Consider the following 20,225-nt stretch of genomic DNA (forward strand, 5'->3'; position numbering starts at 1 on the left):
GATCTTATATTAAGAGTTCGCTTATGATGATGCAATTGATGGGTTTACTATCGCTATTTTGTGACTCCATAACGGCTTCCATTCCTTTATCAACTTTCAACAAACAACTAAAAAAAAAAAAAATCTCACAGATCAAACAAAATCCATGATTCTTTTGGGTTGTTTTGGGAACATGGTTGGTGTTTTTTTAATTTTTTTTTTTTTAAAAAATGTGAGAGATGATGTGCACCAAGGATCCTCTAGAGTGAAATTTTCCTAAAGTTTCCTAGAGTGCTATATTGTGTGGTTGAGATTTACTGGCAAGTCACATCAGAAAAATTGATGTGACTTGCCAATAAATCTCAACCATACACTGTAGCACTTTAGGAAACTTTAGGAAAAAATCACTCTAGAGGATCCTTACTCGATGATGTGACCTAAAATATATTAAAAGCTAAAAGATGATTTTTAACCATCTTTTCAAAATAGCTATTTAATTACAAATGGGAGTATGAACTCTAAAAATTAGAAACTCCAAAAAATAATTACTTACATAAGGCCGAAGAGAGAGGTGGAGAGTTGAAAAAAAAAAAAGAAAAAAAAAAAAGAAAAAGAGAGAGAGAGTATTTTTTTATTATTTTATAACTTTTTTTTTTTTTGCTGGAGTTGATGACCAACAAGTCGAGTTCAAAGTTGATGACAAGAAAATCTGGTTGATCCATTGCTTAATAGAAAATGGCATTTACAAAGGATATGAATCTCCACTTTACTTCATAAATAAAGTTTTAACAATCTTGGCCTTTCTTTGGAAAGTATAGTTAAATGCATGATTTACTAGTTCAAAAATTATGTCGGGGAACAAAAGCCATTTAATTTACTTTGATTGGTGCTCAATATTTATTTTTCACAATTTCTTCTATCAATTTGTAGGTGTTCATAACATTTTTCTTCATTAAATCACCTAAAATATATTAATAATACACTCGTCAATAAGATGGGATCTACTTGCAATAAAGATAATAATTACAAGCTAATAAGGCTATTTCTTGTGAGTTTTGATATTGAGAGAGAGATTTCATAATCTGACTTTGGGTTGTGGTAATGGCCGGGCTAAAATGGATCCGAGCGTGTTTGGGCCGAGCTAAGCTAGGCTGGGCCGATCCAAGGGGAGTTTGCTCGGTTAAAGTCCAGGCCCGATTTGGCCGGGATGATTCTCTGCCTACCCGGTTCATATTGTTTGCTTGTTTAGATCGGCGAGCAAGATCCTCCGCAGACTAACCCAACCGAGCAAGAGCTCGGTCATAACGGAGGGCTACTAAGCTCGGTCATAACGGAGCCTGGCTAGGAGCACTGTATGTTTCAGAAAGTAATACAGTCGTAGGAAGCTGGGGTAGCGCCGCCGGGCTGTCCGTTCGCGCCAACGCCGTTTGGTAGTTTGATTAGGTGGTGTTTAGCTGTATTTGCACTGACACGTGGGAAAGTGGGATAGGAGAGCAGGTCCACGCGTCAAAAGGCGAATGGTCGCAGAGGTACGCGCAGAAAGTATATAAACGTGACTGCGCCCCCTATGCTGGGGATGGAACACCATCTGGTGAGAGAAACACGAACACATGATCTCTCTTTCTTCTTTCTTTCTGAGTGCGTGCTGACTTGACCGTCGAAAGGGTTTTCCGGCGACGCACCGCCGGGTAGCTTATCTTCATTGTGTTCCCAGGTCAATCGGAGGAAGGCGCAGCTTGGACACAAGGAATACGGGCGGCGTCGAATATTAGCTCCCCGTACAGATATGTTTTTGTTTTCTTTTATTTAAGGGGTGCTTTGGATGTGGTTTATTTTTTAATTTTTGTACTTACTAAAAAAAAGAAATATTAGTAGAGAGGTGATCTGACAAAAATAAGTCAACAGGTTAATAAGTAACATATTTAGCTTGTTACTCTAAAGTTTTGTTTGAGAATTGAGTATTTTAATTGGCTTTTACGTTTTTACAAAATATATATATATATAAATAAAAAATAAAAATGATGTAACAAGTTATATTAATTTTTTTAACTTTTTGACTAAAATTTTAATACTCCCAAAGAGATTTTAATGGCCAAGTAAGTCGAAAGGAAAAGTCTTTATAAAGTGCATTCTCATGTTTTTTACACTAAAATAATTCTTTCCATGCATTTTTGTAAATTTCTTAAATGATTCCAAATCCTTCATATTTTTGCTTAAATTTTTACTTAGGCCTCGTTTGTAAACATGTTATTTTAATAATTTTTAACTTTTTATGAAAAAATATCCAAAAAATGGAGAAAGTAACGTGACAACTTACCTTTTAACTTTTTAACTAAAATATGTTGCCCCCAAACGAGACCTTAATTTTTATAATAAAAAAAAACTTTTAGAAAGGCATTTTCATGTTTTTAATAGTAAATAACTCTTTACACGAGTGAAAATAGATTAATAAAACTGATAGCAAAACAAAATAGGATTATTCCTGTTTGATTTTTAGTTTTTAAAAATAAAATTTTGAATTTGTATTTCTATATTTTTGATGATTTTTAAAAAATATTTTAACCAAAATTTTTTTCTCAAATTTTTAGATTCATTTAATCTTAATATACTTAAAAAGTAAAAAATTTATACAAAAATCTTTAAATATTCATTGAATACAACAAAATATGAAAATGTATTGAATATTCATATATATATTTTTTTATTTGGCAAATTGTTTTCACAAATATTATATTTTTTTAAGTATATTTAGATTAAGTATATTTAAAAAGTAAAAAAATTCACTAAACTCACATAAAAAATAAAAAAATAATAAAAAATAAAAAATGTTATTCTTCTGAAACCAAACATAGGGATTATTATCATGTTAACCATATCTTTATCCCAAAAATAGAAAGAAGGAAATGTTATTAGCACTCAAAATTTTTATATTTGCACTTTTCCAATTTTTATTATCACCTTCATAAAGTAATCTAATGTGTATATTTTAGAGGTGAGTAGCGGATATTTTGATCCGTCTAAATAGACTGAACCAAATCGATTTATCACATTTTGGATGAATGCGTGATGACGAGCGAACGATTGTAGATTGATTTTTTTCAATCCGCTTAGTTTTGGACTAATGGCGGATTTGAGGTTCCTTTGACCGTAAGTGAACCGCCAAACCGCGAGTACTACTTTGTAAGACTTTGTGTTTTCAATTTGTTTAGATATTCTGTTTGTGTTTTTAATTGAAAAAAAAGTTTGGATATTCTGTCGTGTTTTTAATTTGAAAATCTTTTTATCAAATGACAAATGTTGATATTTGGTATTTTTGTGTGAAAAATATAAGGTTTAATTTTTAAAAAATGAAATTAGTTTTTGAATAAAAAAAGTAATAAAATAGTTTTGATAATGCATATTTTTTTTATATGTATTTATTATTGGTATTTAATAATTTACTTGATAATCTTTTGTTGTTATAAAAAAAAATTTTTGACAAGTTATATTATATTCAAAATTTGTAAAAATTTAAACCGCCAAAACGATTCGCATCCATCCGTTAATCCTTCAATTCGCTCAATCCGACAAACGGATACAGATTGATTTTTTTCAATCCGTCAACCTGACGGATGGATGGCGAATTAGAGATTCTTCAACAGCAATCGAATAGCGAACAATCCTAATACATTTTAATTTTTTTTGTAAAAAGTAAAAGGCAGTGGCTTTGGTCCAGTCCAGGATCGGACTGGACCGTGCTGTTGGGCCCGTGAGGGCCCACCACGGATCCCGTTTTGATAATCCGAACCGTTCAATGTATAGAACTCGTCGAGTACTATATGCCTCAAAAAAATCACGTTAATCGAATATCGATAGCTATGTGAACAAAATAGTTTTTTATCAATCGTTAATTTTTTTACCATCCATTTTTTTAATACAAAACTGATTTGATCAGATAGTTATTGATATCCGATCAACGTAATTTTTTACAGCCATATAGTACTCGACGAGTTCTACACATTGAACGGTTCAAATCATCAAAACGGGCCCAAAACATGGCCCCCATGGGCCGGACTGGATGGGTCCAGTCTTGATCTCAACTTGAAACAAGCTGGATCCAAAGTAAAATGTTTGGTAAAAGTTAAAAAGACAAAGCCTGTGTTTGGCAAGGGCTAAACCAGGCTTTTTTGGCTATTTTAGCCACAAAAAACAAAATAGGCTATTTTAGCCATAACAAACAAAACATCACATCCAACCTATAATCATTACATTCTTCTCTCACAAAAAAAGCCAAAAAAGCCAAAAAGCCAAAAAGCCCTTCCCAAACCAAGCTTTTTAGCCCAGGCTAAAATAGCCAAAAAAGCCAAAAAGCCAAAAAGCCAACCCACTTCCCAAACGGAGGCAAAATATGTTAAAATAGTTAATAAGATAAAATATCACATCAAATTCATAATTATTTTACTTTTTTTTTTATAAATATCACATCCAATTACAAAAAAATTTATTAATATTTTTAAATATAAAAATTTTAATTTACTAAAATAATCAAAAATTAAAATAAATTATTAAAACAGCCAACTATCCAAACTATGCCAAAATTTGAAGTGCAATTAGAAAGAAAGGTGGGTACATAAATAGCAGGGGAAAATTCTTGAAAGCTGACAAAAAAAAAAAGGTCGAATTAAATACATTTCAAGTCCGTCCCTGACTTGTCAATGATAAGGGAAGAACATAACAGGGAACCCGAGAGAAAACAGTAGCTTCAATCTCCACCGTCGGATAAACAAACGGTGAGATTTCCCCGCAACTCGGTTGCAAACCGCCGCCGTGGATGGGCCAGACAGCCTCCACCGCCGCCGTCCCTCGCCGCCGCGAAACAGATCACAGCCATCGGTCCAGGCACACATCGACGGTCTCGATCTCTCCGATGCACGCCAGAGAGAACGAATCGCAGATTCACGATGTCATCATCGACGACGACGTCTTCTCCGACTACATCTCGAACCTTCCTGACGAGTGCTTGGCTTCCATTTTCATGTCCCTGGGTTCCGGCGATCGGAAACGGTGCTCTCTCGTTTGCCGCCGGTGGCTTGGGGTGGAGGGACAGAGCCGCCACCGTCTCTCTCTCAACGCCCAGTCCGATCTGCTCTCGATGATTCCAGCTCTCTTCTCTCGATTCGATTCGGTGACCAAACTCGCTCTGAAATGCGATCGCAGATCTGCTAGCATCGGCGACGACGCTCTCATCCTCATCTCGCTCCGGTGCCGAAATCTGACTCGTCTCAAGCTCCGTGGTTGCCGCGAATTGACCGATGCAGGTATGGCGGTTTTCGCTAAGAATTGCAAGGGTTTGAAGAAGCTATCGTGTGGATCTTGCACGTTTGGGGCCAAAGGTATGAACGCCGTGCTCGATAATTGCTCGTTGCTCGAGGAATTATCGGTGAAGCGACTCCGTGGCATCACCGATGGAGCAGTGACGGAGCCAATCGGGCCTGGTGTCGCGTCTCTCAAAACAATATGCTTGAAGGAGCTTTACAATGGCCAGTGTTTCGGTTCCCTTATTATCGGATCGAAGAATTTGAGAGCGCTCAAGCTTTTCAGGTGCTCTGGCGATTGGGATAAGCTTCTTGAGGTGATCGCCGATCGAGTCACGGGTATGGTTGAAATTCATCTCGAGAGGCTTCAGGTTAGCGATGTTGGTCTCGCGGCGATATCGAATTGTTTGAATCTTGAAATCCTGCACCTTGTGAAGACGCCTGAATGCACAAACATAGGGCTTAAATCGGTCGCAGAAAACTGCAAGCTTTTACGGAAGCTTCACATTGATGGATGGAAGACGAATCGGATAGGCGATGATGGTCTAATAGCTATTGCCAAACACTGCCCTAATCTTCAAGAGCTGGTTCTGATCGGTGTTAATCCTACGAGATTAAGTTTAGAATTATTGGCTGCGAATTGCCAAAATCTAGAGCGGTTGGCATTGTGTGGAAGTGAGACTGTAGGCGATGCAGAGATTTCTTGCATTGCTGCAAAATGCACCGCATTGAAGAAGCTCTGTATCAAGGGCTGTCCTGTGTCGGATCACGGCATGGAAGCACTTGCAGGTGGATGCCCCAATTTGGTAAAGGTGAAGGTCAAGAAATGCAGGGGAGTGACTTGTGAAGGTGCAGATTGGTTGAGAGCAAGTAGGGGATCACTGGCTGTCAATTTGGATACCGGTGAACCTGAACATCAGGATGCGAGTGCTAGTGATAATGGTGCACTTGAAAATGGTTTAGAAATGCCACCAGTGGCTGCCCAAGGTGGGGCTGCTAATGCTGCATCGAGTAGTTCTGGTCGATCGACGTCATTCAAGGCAAGATTAGGCCTTATTGCAGGGAGAAGTTTAGTGGCTGGCACTTTCAGAAGGTGGTCAAGCTTTAGCGGCAGTTCCCGCAATATATCTAGGGAAGGAAACTAAATAGAACTTGAGAAGAAAAAAAGAAAAAAAAAAACTTTCTTGATCCCTTCTTAATTTTTTTAAATTGTATTTATCTGCTTCTATCTTCGGTGTATTTTTTTGTATTTAATTTCGTGTGTTGTTTATTGCCTTCTAAATGGAATCTTCACAGGTGGGCGTGGTTTTGAATCTTCATCGTTGGACTTGGTGATTGCAATTTTTTTCGGATGCTTACGTATCATATTCATGAGAAAAAAATGTGCTTCTTGATTTGATAATCCCTCTTTTTAACATTGGTTTGTAATAGTAGAACATGAGGGATATGCAATAGCTTTCACTCTAGATTTTATTAAGTTCATGCAATATGAAAGAGGCTATGTTGTTTAGTGTTCTATTATTGGTTCTTGATGATTTGATTGTGAAGTAGCTAGGACAATATTATAGGTGCCAATAATTTCATACGGTTTGAAGACTTGGTATGTTCTTCAGAGTTGTCTGATATTGGATCCTTGTTTGATTATTGAAGTACCCAAGACAGCTATTATACATGCTAAAGAGGCATCTCTACTCTACATTACAAATCTGTGTATGAAATGCTATTATGTAAATATTGAAGGGTGTTAGTGTCGAGTACCAGAGAAACAGAATATCTATGCTTTTTGTTTGTGTATTGATTCTCTATGAAACATGGTATAAGCTCATAACTAGCTCTAATATTATTGATGAATTGAGGAGTCTAATGGGGGAGTTTGAAAAACTCCATTATAAGTATGCTATCCATGATAAGTAGTTTTTCTGTTTAGTCTTAGATATACAATTTGGTGTTTGAATGGTGCTTTATCAGCTATAAGCTATGGAGTGAGTTAAGATGTTGCATTATAGTTAAGATGTTGCTATAAGCTATAAGTAAGATGGTTGAATAGCTTCATATATGCTACATGCATATTATGTTAAATTTAGTTTTTTTTTTTTTTAAAAAAAAAACATGATGGGTACACAGCCAAATCGAGCCACTCTACAAGAATGCAATTAATTCAGTGTTGCTGTTGGCTGAGTTAGTAAATAACTGTCTAACCACGAAACTGAATCAGCCGGCCTCCTTTAGGTAAGATTCTCCAGATGGGTCCGAAATTCTGACTACATATGATATTTAGAGACTCAGACACAGAGGCTATCGGGTGCAGAATGTACTGGTGCTTTAACATCTGTTGTCCACATACCATGTTTGCCTCTTCCACATGACACTTCATATTAAGCAATTTAAGCAGTTGATTGAGTTGGAAAGTTGCATTTTGACAATTGCTTCCTGCAATGAGTTCTGCTTGCATTGGGGTTTGCTAGTGCTACTTCATGGTGAGGCAGGCTTATTTAGTCTCTTATTAAGATTTAAAAGGTACCATTCTCCATATTTATCTTTGTCTTGGGCTATCAGCTGTTATATTTGCATGATCAGTTACATTAGTTGAACAAGCATATATGGCATGTCGGAGGCACCTCTCTTACTGACCTTACTCGTTAAGCTGGGCACTGGGCTTTTAATTACTAGATGGTCATTGAAGGTTGCCTACAGTATTGCCTAGATGCTTAGGTGTCAAACACAAAAGGCGGCATTTGTGAAGAAATTTCCTTAGCTTTCCAAACAGGACTCCTAATTTGGTTGGTTGGACTTAAGGTGATTGAATAATGTGTTGGAAGTTGTAAAAGCATGTACGATTCTTTGTTGTAAAAGCTAATGAAATTCTTTATTTTTTGACTTTATTTTCTTCTTTTGTGTGTGTGTGTGTGTGTGTGTGTGTGTGTGTGGGGCCCAGTTTTGTTTTGTATAAATACTGAAAACACCGTATAATGGAGGTATGTGGGCATGTAGAAGTAGGTCCAGGTAGCTCATGGGGTTCGTCTGTTTCGACTAGTAGTATTGGAGATCCTTAATCCTTTTATACTTTGGCCCAAGTTTTGTTACAGAATAGAATAAATCCCGGACCTCCTCATTTCGTGCTATAAAGGGACAATAGACTCTGTAGTATGTGTCTGCCTCCCTGGACCTAGCTGAAGTTTGAACCTTACTGTCTTTTGTTGGTTGTCATAGAAAATGTACCTCCCTGGTAGTCAGAAGACATCTGCTCTCTCTCTCTGTTTCTAAACTACTCTATCTAAATTTCCTCCCCTATTTGAAGATGTATTTGGTTACAATTTCTTTCTTATGCCATATGTTCTTGCTTCATCTTTGTCCTTGGCGCAGAAATTGTATATGCAATCAATTTCTTTGCTGCTCATTGGCTACTGATGTTCATGGTTGTAGAATATTATGATTGTAACTTTCCTCATGTGCATGACTTTGAAACAGTCATACACTTCTTGTGCATTCAACCAACTTTGAAACAGTTATAAAGCTTCCTGATGATTGCATTTTATATTGTGATATATGGCATTGGCCCGAGTTGTTGAATGGTGAGCATTCAGAAATTGAACTCTGGGGGATCTTTCTCATCATCTATTGGATCTTTTGCCTTTCCTGCATATAAGAGTTCTTATTTTAGCTTTTGCGCATTTTTGTTGGGGAAACATGGCTGAACTTGTATCTTCTTCTTCTTTTTCCTTTTTCCTTTTTTTTTTTTTTTCAAAAAGAAAAAAAAAATTATCAAGAAACCTCTCCCTGGGGAATGTTCAATTATCATACGTTTGTTTTTGGAGTGGCAGTTATTATGACTTAAAGAGTGTTTGAAAAGCTGATATGTTGTTCTTGCTAAATTATCATTGAGGAGATAATTCAATCCATTTTTCAGATCTTTGAGCCAAAAATTACACTTCCTCATACATGTGGTATGCTATTCTTGCCAATTTTTGAGCTGGCTGTGGAAGGTTTCTTTTCTTGCTTAATTAGCAAGTTGCTTACACAAGAAAAAAAAAATACTCGGTCCTGGTTAAAGTTGTTTTAGTGACCACCCATCTATGAATGCCATCACCAAGGAAGAGAAGTGGGGAGGGGAATATGGCTCATTTTGTTCTTCAAACATTTATAATGTTGGAATCTGTGGTGAGGTTTCATGACTTGGAAGATATAATGGCAGTGAAAACATTTCTGTAAATCTGCAAATTTTACATGATTGTTTAAACACGGCATGGGAGTATTCTTTTGAAATACAAAATTTTCAAATTATGTTCTGAAAGCAGCCTCTATTGATTATATATCTATACACACACACACTCTCTCTCTCTCTCTCTCTCTCTCTCTCTCTCTCTCTCTCTCTCTCTATATATATATATATATATATATATCAGCAAATGTAGTGTATTCTTACGCTGTGTTTGTTTGGGAGATTTAGGAAGACATTTAGAAATGAAAAAGGAAAAATGTGTGTGAAACTATGTGAAATATAAGTAAATTTTTTTTTGCATTTCACATACATTTTCTAAATCCATCCTCAAATCTCTCAGCCAAAAATAACATTAAAATTTTTCAAAACCTCAATACTAATATCTCAAAATTCTCTCTCCTACGTGGCAATTTCTCAAGTCTCCTTACCTCATTTTCCTAATTTCTAATCTTTTAATATAATAAAAATTCAAATAAAAATTTAAAAATTGAAATAATGAAATTTAGATATAAATAAGAATATGATTTTTTTTAATCTACATCTACCAAAAGCATTATCTAAATCTTTATTTGGATTTACTCCTATTTTTTCTCTCCTCTATCACATATATTAAAAATTAAAAAATTTGAAATAATGAAATTTAAATAAGAGTATGATTTGTTCTTATCTATAATTCCGTATCTCCTTTTAAATTCTTAATCTTCTACTCATAATTTTTATTATTCGTTATTATTGATTAAGTGATAAAGATAATACATATATATATATATATATATATTTTTTTTTTTCCAATCAATACTTATCCATTTTGTTTGATTTTTTTTCTCCTTTATCTTTAACTTCCCATTAGTTTAATTTCTTAAGATGAAGAAGCACAAAACGCACAGAACACCTTGAATGTCCATATTTTCAAATGATTTAGGATTTTATTCATATGTGCCTTTATGTTCAAATCATTTTATGTTTTGAATAAATTGTACTTAGATTTGGTTAGATTATCTCTATTTTAGTTGTTGATTGCATACTTTTGGGTGCAAAGCAATTATTAGAATGCAGTTCCATATTGTTTCAAAATTATTTAATAATTTGTTATGAATTAATACAGATGGATAGGAAGACTCTATTAGCTCAGAATAAGAAGAGTATTAATAATAGGATGACAAAAACTACATGAAAGGAGGCAGTACAAAAATCTTACAAATTAAATTTTCGTCACTATATTTATTCAAGGTAATAATTTGATGTTATTTCTTTTAATTGTTGAAATAGTTTGCATTGGATCATTGCCATGTGTGTATTTATTTTTATTTTTTTTATTGGTTGTAGTATTTCTTCAATCCCATCTCAATTTAGTCTCTCTTTGAAAATTTTGTTTTTCTAATAATGAAGTTTAGAATTAATTTATTAACAAATTTGTTTTCTTGATACTTATTTTATTGAAGGATCCATACGAGTAACACTTTCATTCGACATATGAAATTAATGAATAGAACACAGAGATAGTAGGGAGGTATTACATGTTTATCGATCTCTCTTTATTATTATTAGTTGGTTTTCTAGATTATACTTTCAATTTAGAGTTTATATGATTTAATTTAATATCCATGACTTTAGTTGCATTCGACCATTGTTTTGTTGAGTAGCCTAATTTATTTGTTAGTATATAATGATTAAAGCTATCATTTATTATATTTTTTCAAATACAATTCAAATCGTTTGTCATCATTTTTTTTATTATAAATAAAATGGATTAAAACTATAATTTTTATAATCCTACTAAGTTCTTATTTTGATTTTTTTCCCCTTAAATATTGTAAGAACTATGCAAGTATTATTCAAGCAATGAAAAAAATGATTACGGAGAAGGAATTATACTCATATGATATGCATGTGTCATTGATAGAGGAGATCAAAGACAGCGAGTTGCTAACAAGATCAATTGATGGTTTATTCATTTGTTTGAGAAGTTTTTTTTTTCTATGAGCAAGGTAACGAACTCATATTAAAAAAATTCAAAAAACTACTTAGAAATTATAATTAAAGGTTGAGATTTATTCATAATTTGATTCCACAATAATAAGGTTTAATACACACCATTGATTTAAAAGTCTAAGTAAATTTATAATCATTTTTTTTGAGTTTATAAAGTTTATCTCTTTCAATGCCTTTTTTTTTTCCGCATGACGCTATAGTTTGATACAAATTATTTATGATATCAAGTGATTGTGATACTATTACCCCCAACAATCTTCATAATTAACAAATTTTTATGTATATCAAATTTTATTGTAAAATTTTGAGTAAATTATTGTTAACATCTATCACGATAGCCTAATATCATGGCTTGCCATAATTAATACATAATTCAAGATTAAAATAATTTATTTATCACACAAAATATATATTATCTTTTTCCGTGTATCGCATAGGTTATCACTAGGGTTTAAATGACCCTAATGTAGCACTTGTGTAAACTGTTTAAAACATAATGTTAGCTCCAAAATTAAACGATCGGGTGCAAATTTTGATTTGGAAGCTCTACCAAAATATGGAGAGGAAAAAACTGTAAATGTAGCTAATCAACATCAAAAATAGGGGTAATTATTAGGTACTTCCGAAACACGATTACATGATGTTTTATGATATTATAATTGATAGAGAGGATGAAGTATTATAATTTTATGTTAGATGATTGAAAAACATAAAGAAACATAATAAATGATTATTAGTAAATGAACATAAATACGTGATACTCCGGGAGTAAGTATCAAGTTTCCATTGAAATTTGTAGATTCCATTAGTAATGAAAGATTCAACAACATAGAGCAAAATTAATTCTTTGGGATCCTTCCTGTCTTCAAATGGAACGAACAGAGACGGAATCAAATTGGTTCCCAAAATGCCTTTTTTGGATATTTTTCAATATCCCAGCTATTCACAGAACGTGAGAATATATGATTTCGAATCTGATTCTTGAAATGTCTTTCTAGATATTCCTCAATATCCTGGCTATTCATGGAAGGTGAGAATCATATGCTTCCTGAGAAAATCAACTAGGCAAGACTATTGTCGATAGCAAGCACCAGATGCATTTTAGCACTCAAATGGGGCAAATATGCAAGCATCGATCAATGAAGGCTCTTTTGACTGCAATAACTATAACAGAGCCAACCCATCAAATCAGAACCTGACGGTAAAGATTTATAAGATTATAAACTACAAGATATTACTGTAAACACTATCTTCTCATGATTTCTATATAAACAATGCAACATTCAAAGCTACCTTTGAAAATTTTCAGTGATGCATAAACAAGGAGTTTTAACTGGAGAGGTAACATACATTTTCATTCAACATAAAATGCTTTAGTTTATCTTGAAATGTCATCATACAGAAGAACAATGCCGCCGTTCCCTCAAGCATTGATAACCAGAGGAATTGGGTCCACTTGGAGCATGCCTTGAACCTTTGAGAAGCAAAGCTCTGGAGGTCCAAACGTCCAACCTCATTTCCTACTCGTTTTTCTTGTCTTTCTTCGGCTGTGGCTTCTGGTATAAGATTATCTGACTCAAGATGGTGCCATTCGTTACAATACCAATTACAGAGCCCAAAACAACTTCCAACAAATCAAGGACAACAAATGGTTACATGAAAATAAAAGCAAACAGAGATTAACATAAGAGCCCGATTCTTGCTGCAACGATAAAAACTTGGATTGCCGAGTGTGACATCAGAGGTTTGAGTTTGAGGTCACTTTGAGCAAATTATGCCAAAGATTATGCTGTACCTCACCTCTCCAATTTAGTACCCTCGATTATTGAGGATGAGCACTAGGGAATGGCCTTCAAGAAAGTGAGATTTCTAAAATAGTGAAAAGAAATGAAAAATGAAGAAAAACTTTGAGAAAGGAAAGGTATGGTGGGGGGGATGCTAATTCTCTATGTTAAATTGATAATAACAGATGCTAATTTTAGCCAACAGGCTGAGAAGGCTATCAACCTAATTCTCTATGGAAACTTCATTGCTTCTTGGGTTTATATTAAGTTAGATAAATTGAACATGAGATAATTTCCAAAAGATTAGCAATTTGCAAGAACTTTATGACCTTGTCCAACAACTAAGTTTTGGGATCAGAATAATAAGCGTCCACTTGGAAATCAAGCGGGCAGGTTCACAAAATTCCACATATAAGACGGCAATACTCAACATGACATTAATGATTATGATAATATCAAAATTCACCATAAACAAGAGATAAGGATACCACTTGTTGGAGCTTTTTCCTGTATGCTGGTAAAAACTCTCACTGCAGAGAACAACATGAGCAATTCATTACTTTGCCCTAAATATCAATTCGCTTATACTGATGCAAAACAATGTAAACTCACCCATTGAACCAGCAAAATTCATTAAAGAAGTTAAAAAGCTGAGCTCCCCTGTACTTTTGTTCTGCCAAAGAATAATAAATTATTATTAATACAAGAACATAATTAAGTATAATGCATGAATAATTTGAAGCAATACAAAATAATAACCATATTGCTGGTAAAAATGAATACACAGCTAAGTACAGATATAAACCAAAAAGTGAGAACTCAACATTACCATCCCGTAGTATCCAAAATGAAGTACCAGATAACATTAATAAACCACATCCTGAGCATTGATCTTTTACAAAGTTATGGTACATCCACAGAAAGATCTAAGAATTTATTGAAATTCTAGTGGCCAGAGTGCCAATCCATCCATTATTCAAAATGCATTCAGCCGGCAAGACGGTGGAAGGAGATTGATGTTTGCTTAATAGAATAGGCAAGTAGCCCTGTTTAGTTTTCAAAAGATGAAAAACACCTTTTCATACATAACGGAAACAAACAAACTTTACAATTTGAGGGAGTTTAACTTTAAGGTTTGCAGTAAGTTTAAGCCATTTGAGGCCTCTATTATTTTCTCTCCCACCAAAATAAAGAAAGATAAGAAGGAAAATCAGTATCAACTTACTTTGTAGTTCTCCCAAATTTGTGGGACCCTGGCGAAGAAAAAAATTGCATGCTGAGATGCCTGAAACAATTATTTTGATCCAAGAAACATGTTAGTCATGCTCGAAATTATAATTTTACTGGAAAAAAATAAACCGATTAAATGTTTAAACATGCATGTATATGGGAAAAGGGAGGGAGGGGGGGGGGGGGGGGGGGGTTGGGAATAAATAAATAAATAAACCATAAAATTAGCGAGAAGTTATGAAAACAAAATGAATGCTGACAACCAAGCATAAATTTAATTGCAGTCTGGTTAGCAAATGTTTCCACTCACATATAGAGCTTCAAAGAGAATGGGATCAATTTGACCAGCTAATATAGTGGGTGCCACAGCACAATATCTGGTATGACATTAGTTAAGAATACAGACAACATTTATTAGTCCCGCAGAAAGAAAGCTTGCAATAAACAAAAGACAGTTATCACTGCATAAGAACAGTGATAAACTTCAGAGAGTAAGTAGGATACAGCAATGACTTGATCCATGTCTTGGTTCCCAAAGGTTGAGAATAATGGTAGATAATTGCAACCAAAATTAATGCTGTAATGTACAAGGAAAAAATAAGGAAGAGTATTAGATCCTTTGCAACTCTCATGTGAAGAATTATAGTTCAATAACACAGCAGAAAGTGATAGGATTTGGGTGGCAATATTTTTAACACTTTAAATTGACCTGCCAACCCAGATGACCTGAAATAAGTATAATCAAAGTTCACCAGTTTGGACAAACAACTAGGTTTTGTTTATTTATATATATATATATATATAAAACAATACATTTATTAACATATTTGTATGCTTAATATGTGCAATTTGAATAAAGAAGATCCAATTTGGGTAATCTGAATTTAAGTGCTCAACTTCAATGCCCAACATTGAGGTCCAGTGAAGTAGCTTATCGTAATTTATCTTCATCAACTGATCCATAACCACCCCATCCCAATATTTATTTCTTTTTCTTTTTTGATAAATCACCCCACCACCCTGTACAATATGAGCACAAAAGACCACTTCCAAACCTCAGCTTAGGGAGGTGCAAAGAACTAGAATCTCAAACTTGTATTCCTCCATAGGTTTCAGGATTAAAAAAAAAATGAAAAAAAGAGAAAGAAATTCCTCTAGGAAGTTATTAACCACATGAAATGAGTATTACCATCGAATTCATAAATCTGAGACATGCACTATGATACTCATATATCAGTACCTGAAAGTTAATATGACTTGGTGATATAGAATGTACCTTGGATCAAAAGAAATGCCAACTCCCCATAAGCTGAGAACGGGAGCCCTTTGTGAAGACAATATGCCAAAGCAATGGTATAACCAACTACTTCAAGCTCAAAGGCCATAACACTAAGCCCTCTGACACTTTGGTGTTTCAAAATTTTTAGTATCTGCAAATGAACAACAGAAGCATCAAATGACTGATACTATAGAAGACACAAATCAAAATTTCAAACAAACATCCTTTACCATGCCCTAGGTGCAAGAATCAAGTTCCTGTGAAGTACTGACTAATAGCAAAGATATAATATGGAAATTAAAACTTATGAACTTGCACATGTGGCCATCATTTTCATAAATTAAAGACATATTTTCCTTTTCCAGTATCTCATTACACCAATCAATACCATTTTTTATTTATTATTTATTTATTTCATCCAAGTATGTCTGAAAATGAGGCATTTGAACTAGAAGTTTTAACCTTCAAGGAAAGAACTCAAAGCAGTAACATTCATGACTGGTGGACTAAGAAGGAGAAATTAATGTTGTCTCTATCTATCTATTGGGGAAGGTCAAACTGCACTGATTCTTTCTTTCTTTCTTGTTTAATGTTTTATCTTAGAGAACAAATATAAAGTGTAAGAATATGAATACATTTACTTTCTATAGACTAAAGAACGCGGTTGCTAAATTCCTCTGCAATTTCAAACAGAACCGTTTTCCAAAACTTTATTCCAAGGTTGGGATCAAAATCAAGAAAAATACTAGAGCGCCAGAGCCACCAGAGCATTAGAGGGGCACATAATACTATTTCTGTAAGGCCCCTCTAGTATCAAATCTCCTGCAAGGCCCACTCGCTTAGTGCTTGAGCACCTGCTTTCCTATGAGGCCCGCTCCTCTTGTTTAGTGGTAAAGAGCTTGATTGCTTGTAAGGCCCCCTTGCTTAGAGCTGTTGGTGCATACTAAGGCCTGTTTATCATCATTATTGCCCCTGAACTGTTTAAAAGTTCATATTTCATCATTCTTAGCATGTGAGTCACAGTTATTGAAGCCTTAAATTCATTCTCTCTCTCTCTCTCTAGTTGCTTCACAAGACTCCATTGATGAATCTCACTCTATCTTCAATCTAGAGCTTTAATTCATGGTTTGAAACCATTCAATTCACCTAGATACACATCTTAAACATTCACAATTCTTCATATCCCTAAAAAACCATGGGCATTGAAGATGAAGATTGGAGCTTAGAGTTTCATGGTTGCTATTGGGTCTACAGAGAGATTGATGCATCAAGGATGCTTTGAAGCAGAGATCAAGCTTGTGGTATTTGGTTAAGAAGTTGCAATTACTTCAATTGTATCTTTGTAACCCGTTGATTCAATAGTGGACTGATTGTTGGTGTTGGGATCGTGATTATCATCCCGTATAGATTTTCCCATAGGGTTAAATCCATCATCTCATAGTTAACTGCTTTCTACTTGACAACATTGATGGATTGATAAATTATTTAATCGTGTTTAGAGTAAACTTGAAATCAATTAATCTCTTGTTAATTTATCATAATTGGCACATTCTTCCCTCTAGGCACAATTCCATCAATGCTACGTTATTTCACATTTGCTTGTAAAGAAAAGAGCCATTACCAACACAACAACCCTAAGAGTGAAATGGGTCCAAACCCAATATTTTTCTGGTTTCTAGAACCATAAAAAAAAAAAAAAAAAAAAAATTAAAAAAAAGAAAAGAAAAATTCAAAACTCAAGAATTTTCAACATAGAGAAAAGATGCAATAAAAAAGCAGAAAAATTCCAGCTTGGATGGAATTGGAAATTGGAGAAAGGGGAAGGAATATACCTGAGGGACTTTGACGGTGGTGGAAGCGGCGACGATGCAGTAGCCAAGAAGCTTGGAGATGAGTGGAAGAAGACAATCTTTGTCGGGAAACTTGCCGTCACTCAGAGATCCGAAGGCACAGCCAAAATCAATCCCTAGAAACTTCATCTCTACCATTGTCGATCGTGGAAACGAACTTCGTTATACAGAATGCAGAGAGAGAGTAGGCGACTGAGGCGGAGAATTCAAGAACAGCGGAGTTCAACTGTGTTGTGTTGCGAGTATTTTCAGATCTACAAACCGAGCGACGGATTGGCTTGCTAACGTCGTTAGGTATTTTTTTGGGTTGCTGGTGGTAGGGGCGCGGAAAATGCTGTCCAATTTAATTCACACGGTTTTATCGTTAATTGTGGTTTAAATATTAAATTTTAAAATTTATAAATTAATTTTCAAATCTTTTTTGTATTTTTTAATTTTAAATAAAATATTAAAAGAAAAGTAAGTGTAAGAGAAATTTAAAATATGAAATTTATTACAAATGAGTATTTATATATATGAAACATATATATTATGTAAAAGGGCAAATTATATTTACCTTCTCTGAAGTTTTTGACAACTACAGGAACCTCCCCTGTAGTTTGAATAATTACAGTAATCTCTCATATTTTACTTAACAATGTCAAGATTCTCCATTCTGTCTATTTTGTATAAACGATGTTAGTATCCTATAGAAAATGACCATATTACCCTTACTTTTACCTACAAAAAGACGAAAAAAACCCTTTGTTCAAGATTCTCATCACCACCACTGCCCATGATTGCCCAACACAACCATAAAATAAAATAATTTTAAAATATTTATAATAAAGAATAGTGAGTGAAGCTGTTCTTCATATATATAGAATCCTACGACTGACTGTTAAACATATAGGTCCTGGGCACCTTGAAACTGAGGCCCATAAGGATCATTGTTGGTTGAAGCCTCGGAAGAACTAGATTCTTCAGAGGTTTCATCTTCAATCTGTGACTTGGCCTGGGCCATCAATAGCTTGGCTATCTGAATTAATTCATCACTGGATGACTTGGGCTTAGTTTTGGACTTTGACTGAGCTGATTTGGATTTGGATGACTTGGGCTTGGAAAAGCTAGTTGTTGGGCTTCCAAGTCGGACCGGTGGAATTGAGTTGCCTTGTGTGACTGAAGCAGTTGGGTTTTGCTGAGCTTTAACCATGGTTGGAGTTAGAGCATGAGAATTGACTGAAAATTCTTCTTGGACTTGTTCAATAATCCGATGAGATTTAAATGTATTCCACCATTTGATAAAATGAAGTCTGGTGACTATATTTTCAGAAATAGCATATTGCCATTTGGAAATCCAAGGAACTTTGTATTTGGACATAAAAATGAGTAATAAAGGAAATTCACTTTGATGCGGACTAAGTTTATAGACAGAAAAGAAATAGTGAATTTGTTCCATCAATGTAGATGGGATAATCTCAGAAATGGCATCATGTTGAGACCACCACCTGAGGAACCATGTAGGAATCGTTGACTTGAATTTATGATCAAATTGGAGAAATCAAGAGTGAGTGAATGACTCATTTTGATGCAAGAGGATTTTGAACCAAGCATCCATATAGTCATAATAACTATATTTGATGGTATGACTAGGTAAATCACGGAGTAGAAAAATGAGCCCCCGTTCATCAAAAGAGACAATATTGTGAATATATAAGGAATGGTAAATGATTTTACTGGTGTAGGTTCGATCATAAATAGGTTTAATAACTATTGACTGATGATGGAAAATGAGGTCTTTGTAGAAAGTAATTGACTTTTCTAGATGGAGGGGAACAAAATGCCATTCATGAGGGAAACAAAATTTAACTAAGTCAAGAACATTATGAATATTCTTGTGACTCGGTTCCTTGAAGAATAAATTAATAGACTGGGTTTTAATATAGTCAGTTCTGGCTGTTCTGACTGGGTTAGGAGGAAAATGAGTAAGTGACTAAGAAGAGGAAGCAAATGGGTCTGTAGCAATTGCAGAAGTATAACTGGATTTAGGGATATTACCAAGAACTTGGTAACGATTGACTAAGTCAACAGGAGGAAGAGCAATAGGCTGACTAGAGGGGAAAATGGCCTTGCTGGGAGGTTTTTGGGATTTTTGACTACACATCTGTAAAAGAATGAACAAAATTCAGCATCCACTGAGGAGATCTAATTCGTTCAAATGGTAATGAAGGCAATTAGTATAATGAACAAATAAATTGCAATGACTGGTAATTTGATGAAATTGTATGAATTGTGCACGGCGAAAAGTTTTGCGAGCTGTCTTAAAACAAGCAATACGGTAAGCAGTTTGGTAAACAAGGTTTCTATAATGGGTTACTTGCAATTTATGGTAGGAAATAAAAGGAGTTGCCATTCCTATCCCCCCTGTAAAAATTCTCGGATAAGGAAATCAGGAAAAGAATTTTCATTACCATGTATATATTCAATATCAAAATTAAAAATACTTAAAATAGATTGCAAGCGGACAAAAATATGTTTACTAACAATATTTTGAACATCTTTTTCTAAAACATATTTAGCACTTTTACAATCAACACGTAGTAAAAATTTTAGATTGAG

General features: G+C 34.5%; 2 protein-coding genes across 4 annotated transcripts; one reads left to right on the top strand and one right to left on the bottom strand.

The window, feature by feature from the left end:
- Positions 1–4,559: 4,559 nt before the first annotated feature.
- On the top strand, positions 4,560–6,592 carry LOC114281776 (F-box protein At1g47056). Its single transcript, XM_028224360.2, has one exon. The coding sequence runs from the start codon at positions 4,790–4,792 to the stop codon at positions 6,416–6,418; it is 1,629 nt and encodes a 542-aa protein (XP_028080161.2). The 5' UTR covers positions 4,560–4,789; the 3' UTR covers positions 6,419–6,592.
- A 6,126-nt stretch (positions 6,593–12,718) lies between these two features.
- On the bottom strand, positions 12,719–17,999 carry LOC114286147 (Mannose-P-dolichol utilization defect 1 protein). 3 transcript variants are annotated; one of them, XR_014365122.1, is made up of 9 exons: positions 17,610–17,997; positions 15,775–15,928; positions 15,003–15,075; positions 14,809–14,875; positions 14,494–14,553; positions 14,098–14,314; positions 13,881–13,941; positions 13,757–13,798; positions 12,719–13,108 (listed from the first exon to the last, which is right to left on the bottom strand). XR_014365122.1 is itself a non-coding variant. In XM_028229242.2 (8 exons), exons 1-8 carry the CDS (start codon positions 17,763–17,765, stop codon positions 13,005–13,007), a joined length of 717 nt encoding a protein of 238 aa, XP_028085043.1. In that variant the 5' UTR covers positions 17,766–17,999; the 3' UTR covers positions 12,719–13,004. The 3 variants fall into 3 exon arrangements, 2 of the variants coding, with proteins under 2 accessions (XP_028085043.1, XP_028085044.1); XM_028229242.2 differs by lacking the exon at positions 14,098–14,314 and having other exon boundaries at positions 17,610–17,999; XM_028229243.2 differs by lacking the exons at positions 12,719–13,108; positions 13,757–13,798; positions 13,881–13,941 and having other exon boundaries at positions 14,093–14,314.
- Positions 18,000–20,225: the final 2,226 nt, after the last annotated feature.

Source organism: Camellia sinensis, chromosome 3 (genome assembly GCF_055761805.1).
Source record: "Camellia sinensis isolate YWXY chromosome 3, ASM5576180v1, whole genome shotgun sequence".
Classification (NCBI taxonomy): Eukaryota; Viridiplantae; Streptophyta; class Magnoliopsida; order Ericales; family Theaceae; genus Camellia; species Camellia sinensis.

What these genes read in the sequence shown, in the direction of transcription:
- LOC114286147 (XM_028229242.2), bottom strand. Translation starts at nt 17,765, where the DNA reads ATGGTAGAGATGAAGTTTCTAGGGATTGATTTTGGCTGTGCCTTCGGA. An exon ending in GGCATTTCTTTTGATCCAAG is followed by an intron (nt 15,076 to 15,774) that starts GTACATTCTATA and finishes TGTACATTACAG; the next exon opens with CATTAATTTTGGTTGCAATT. An exon ending in ACATGGATCAAGTCATTGCT is followed by an intron (nt 14,876 to 15,002) that starts GTATCCTACTTA and finishes ATGTCATACCAG; the next exon opens with ATATTGTGCTGTGGCACCCA.
- LOC114281776 (XM_028224360.2), top strand. Translation starts at nt 4,790, where the DNA reads ATGGGCCAGACAGCCTCCACCGCCGCCGTCCCTCGCCGCCGCGAAACA.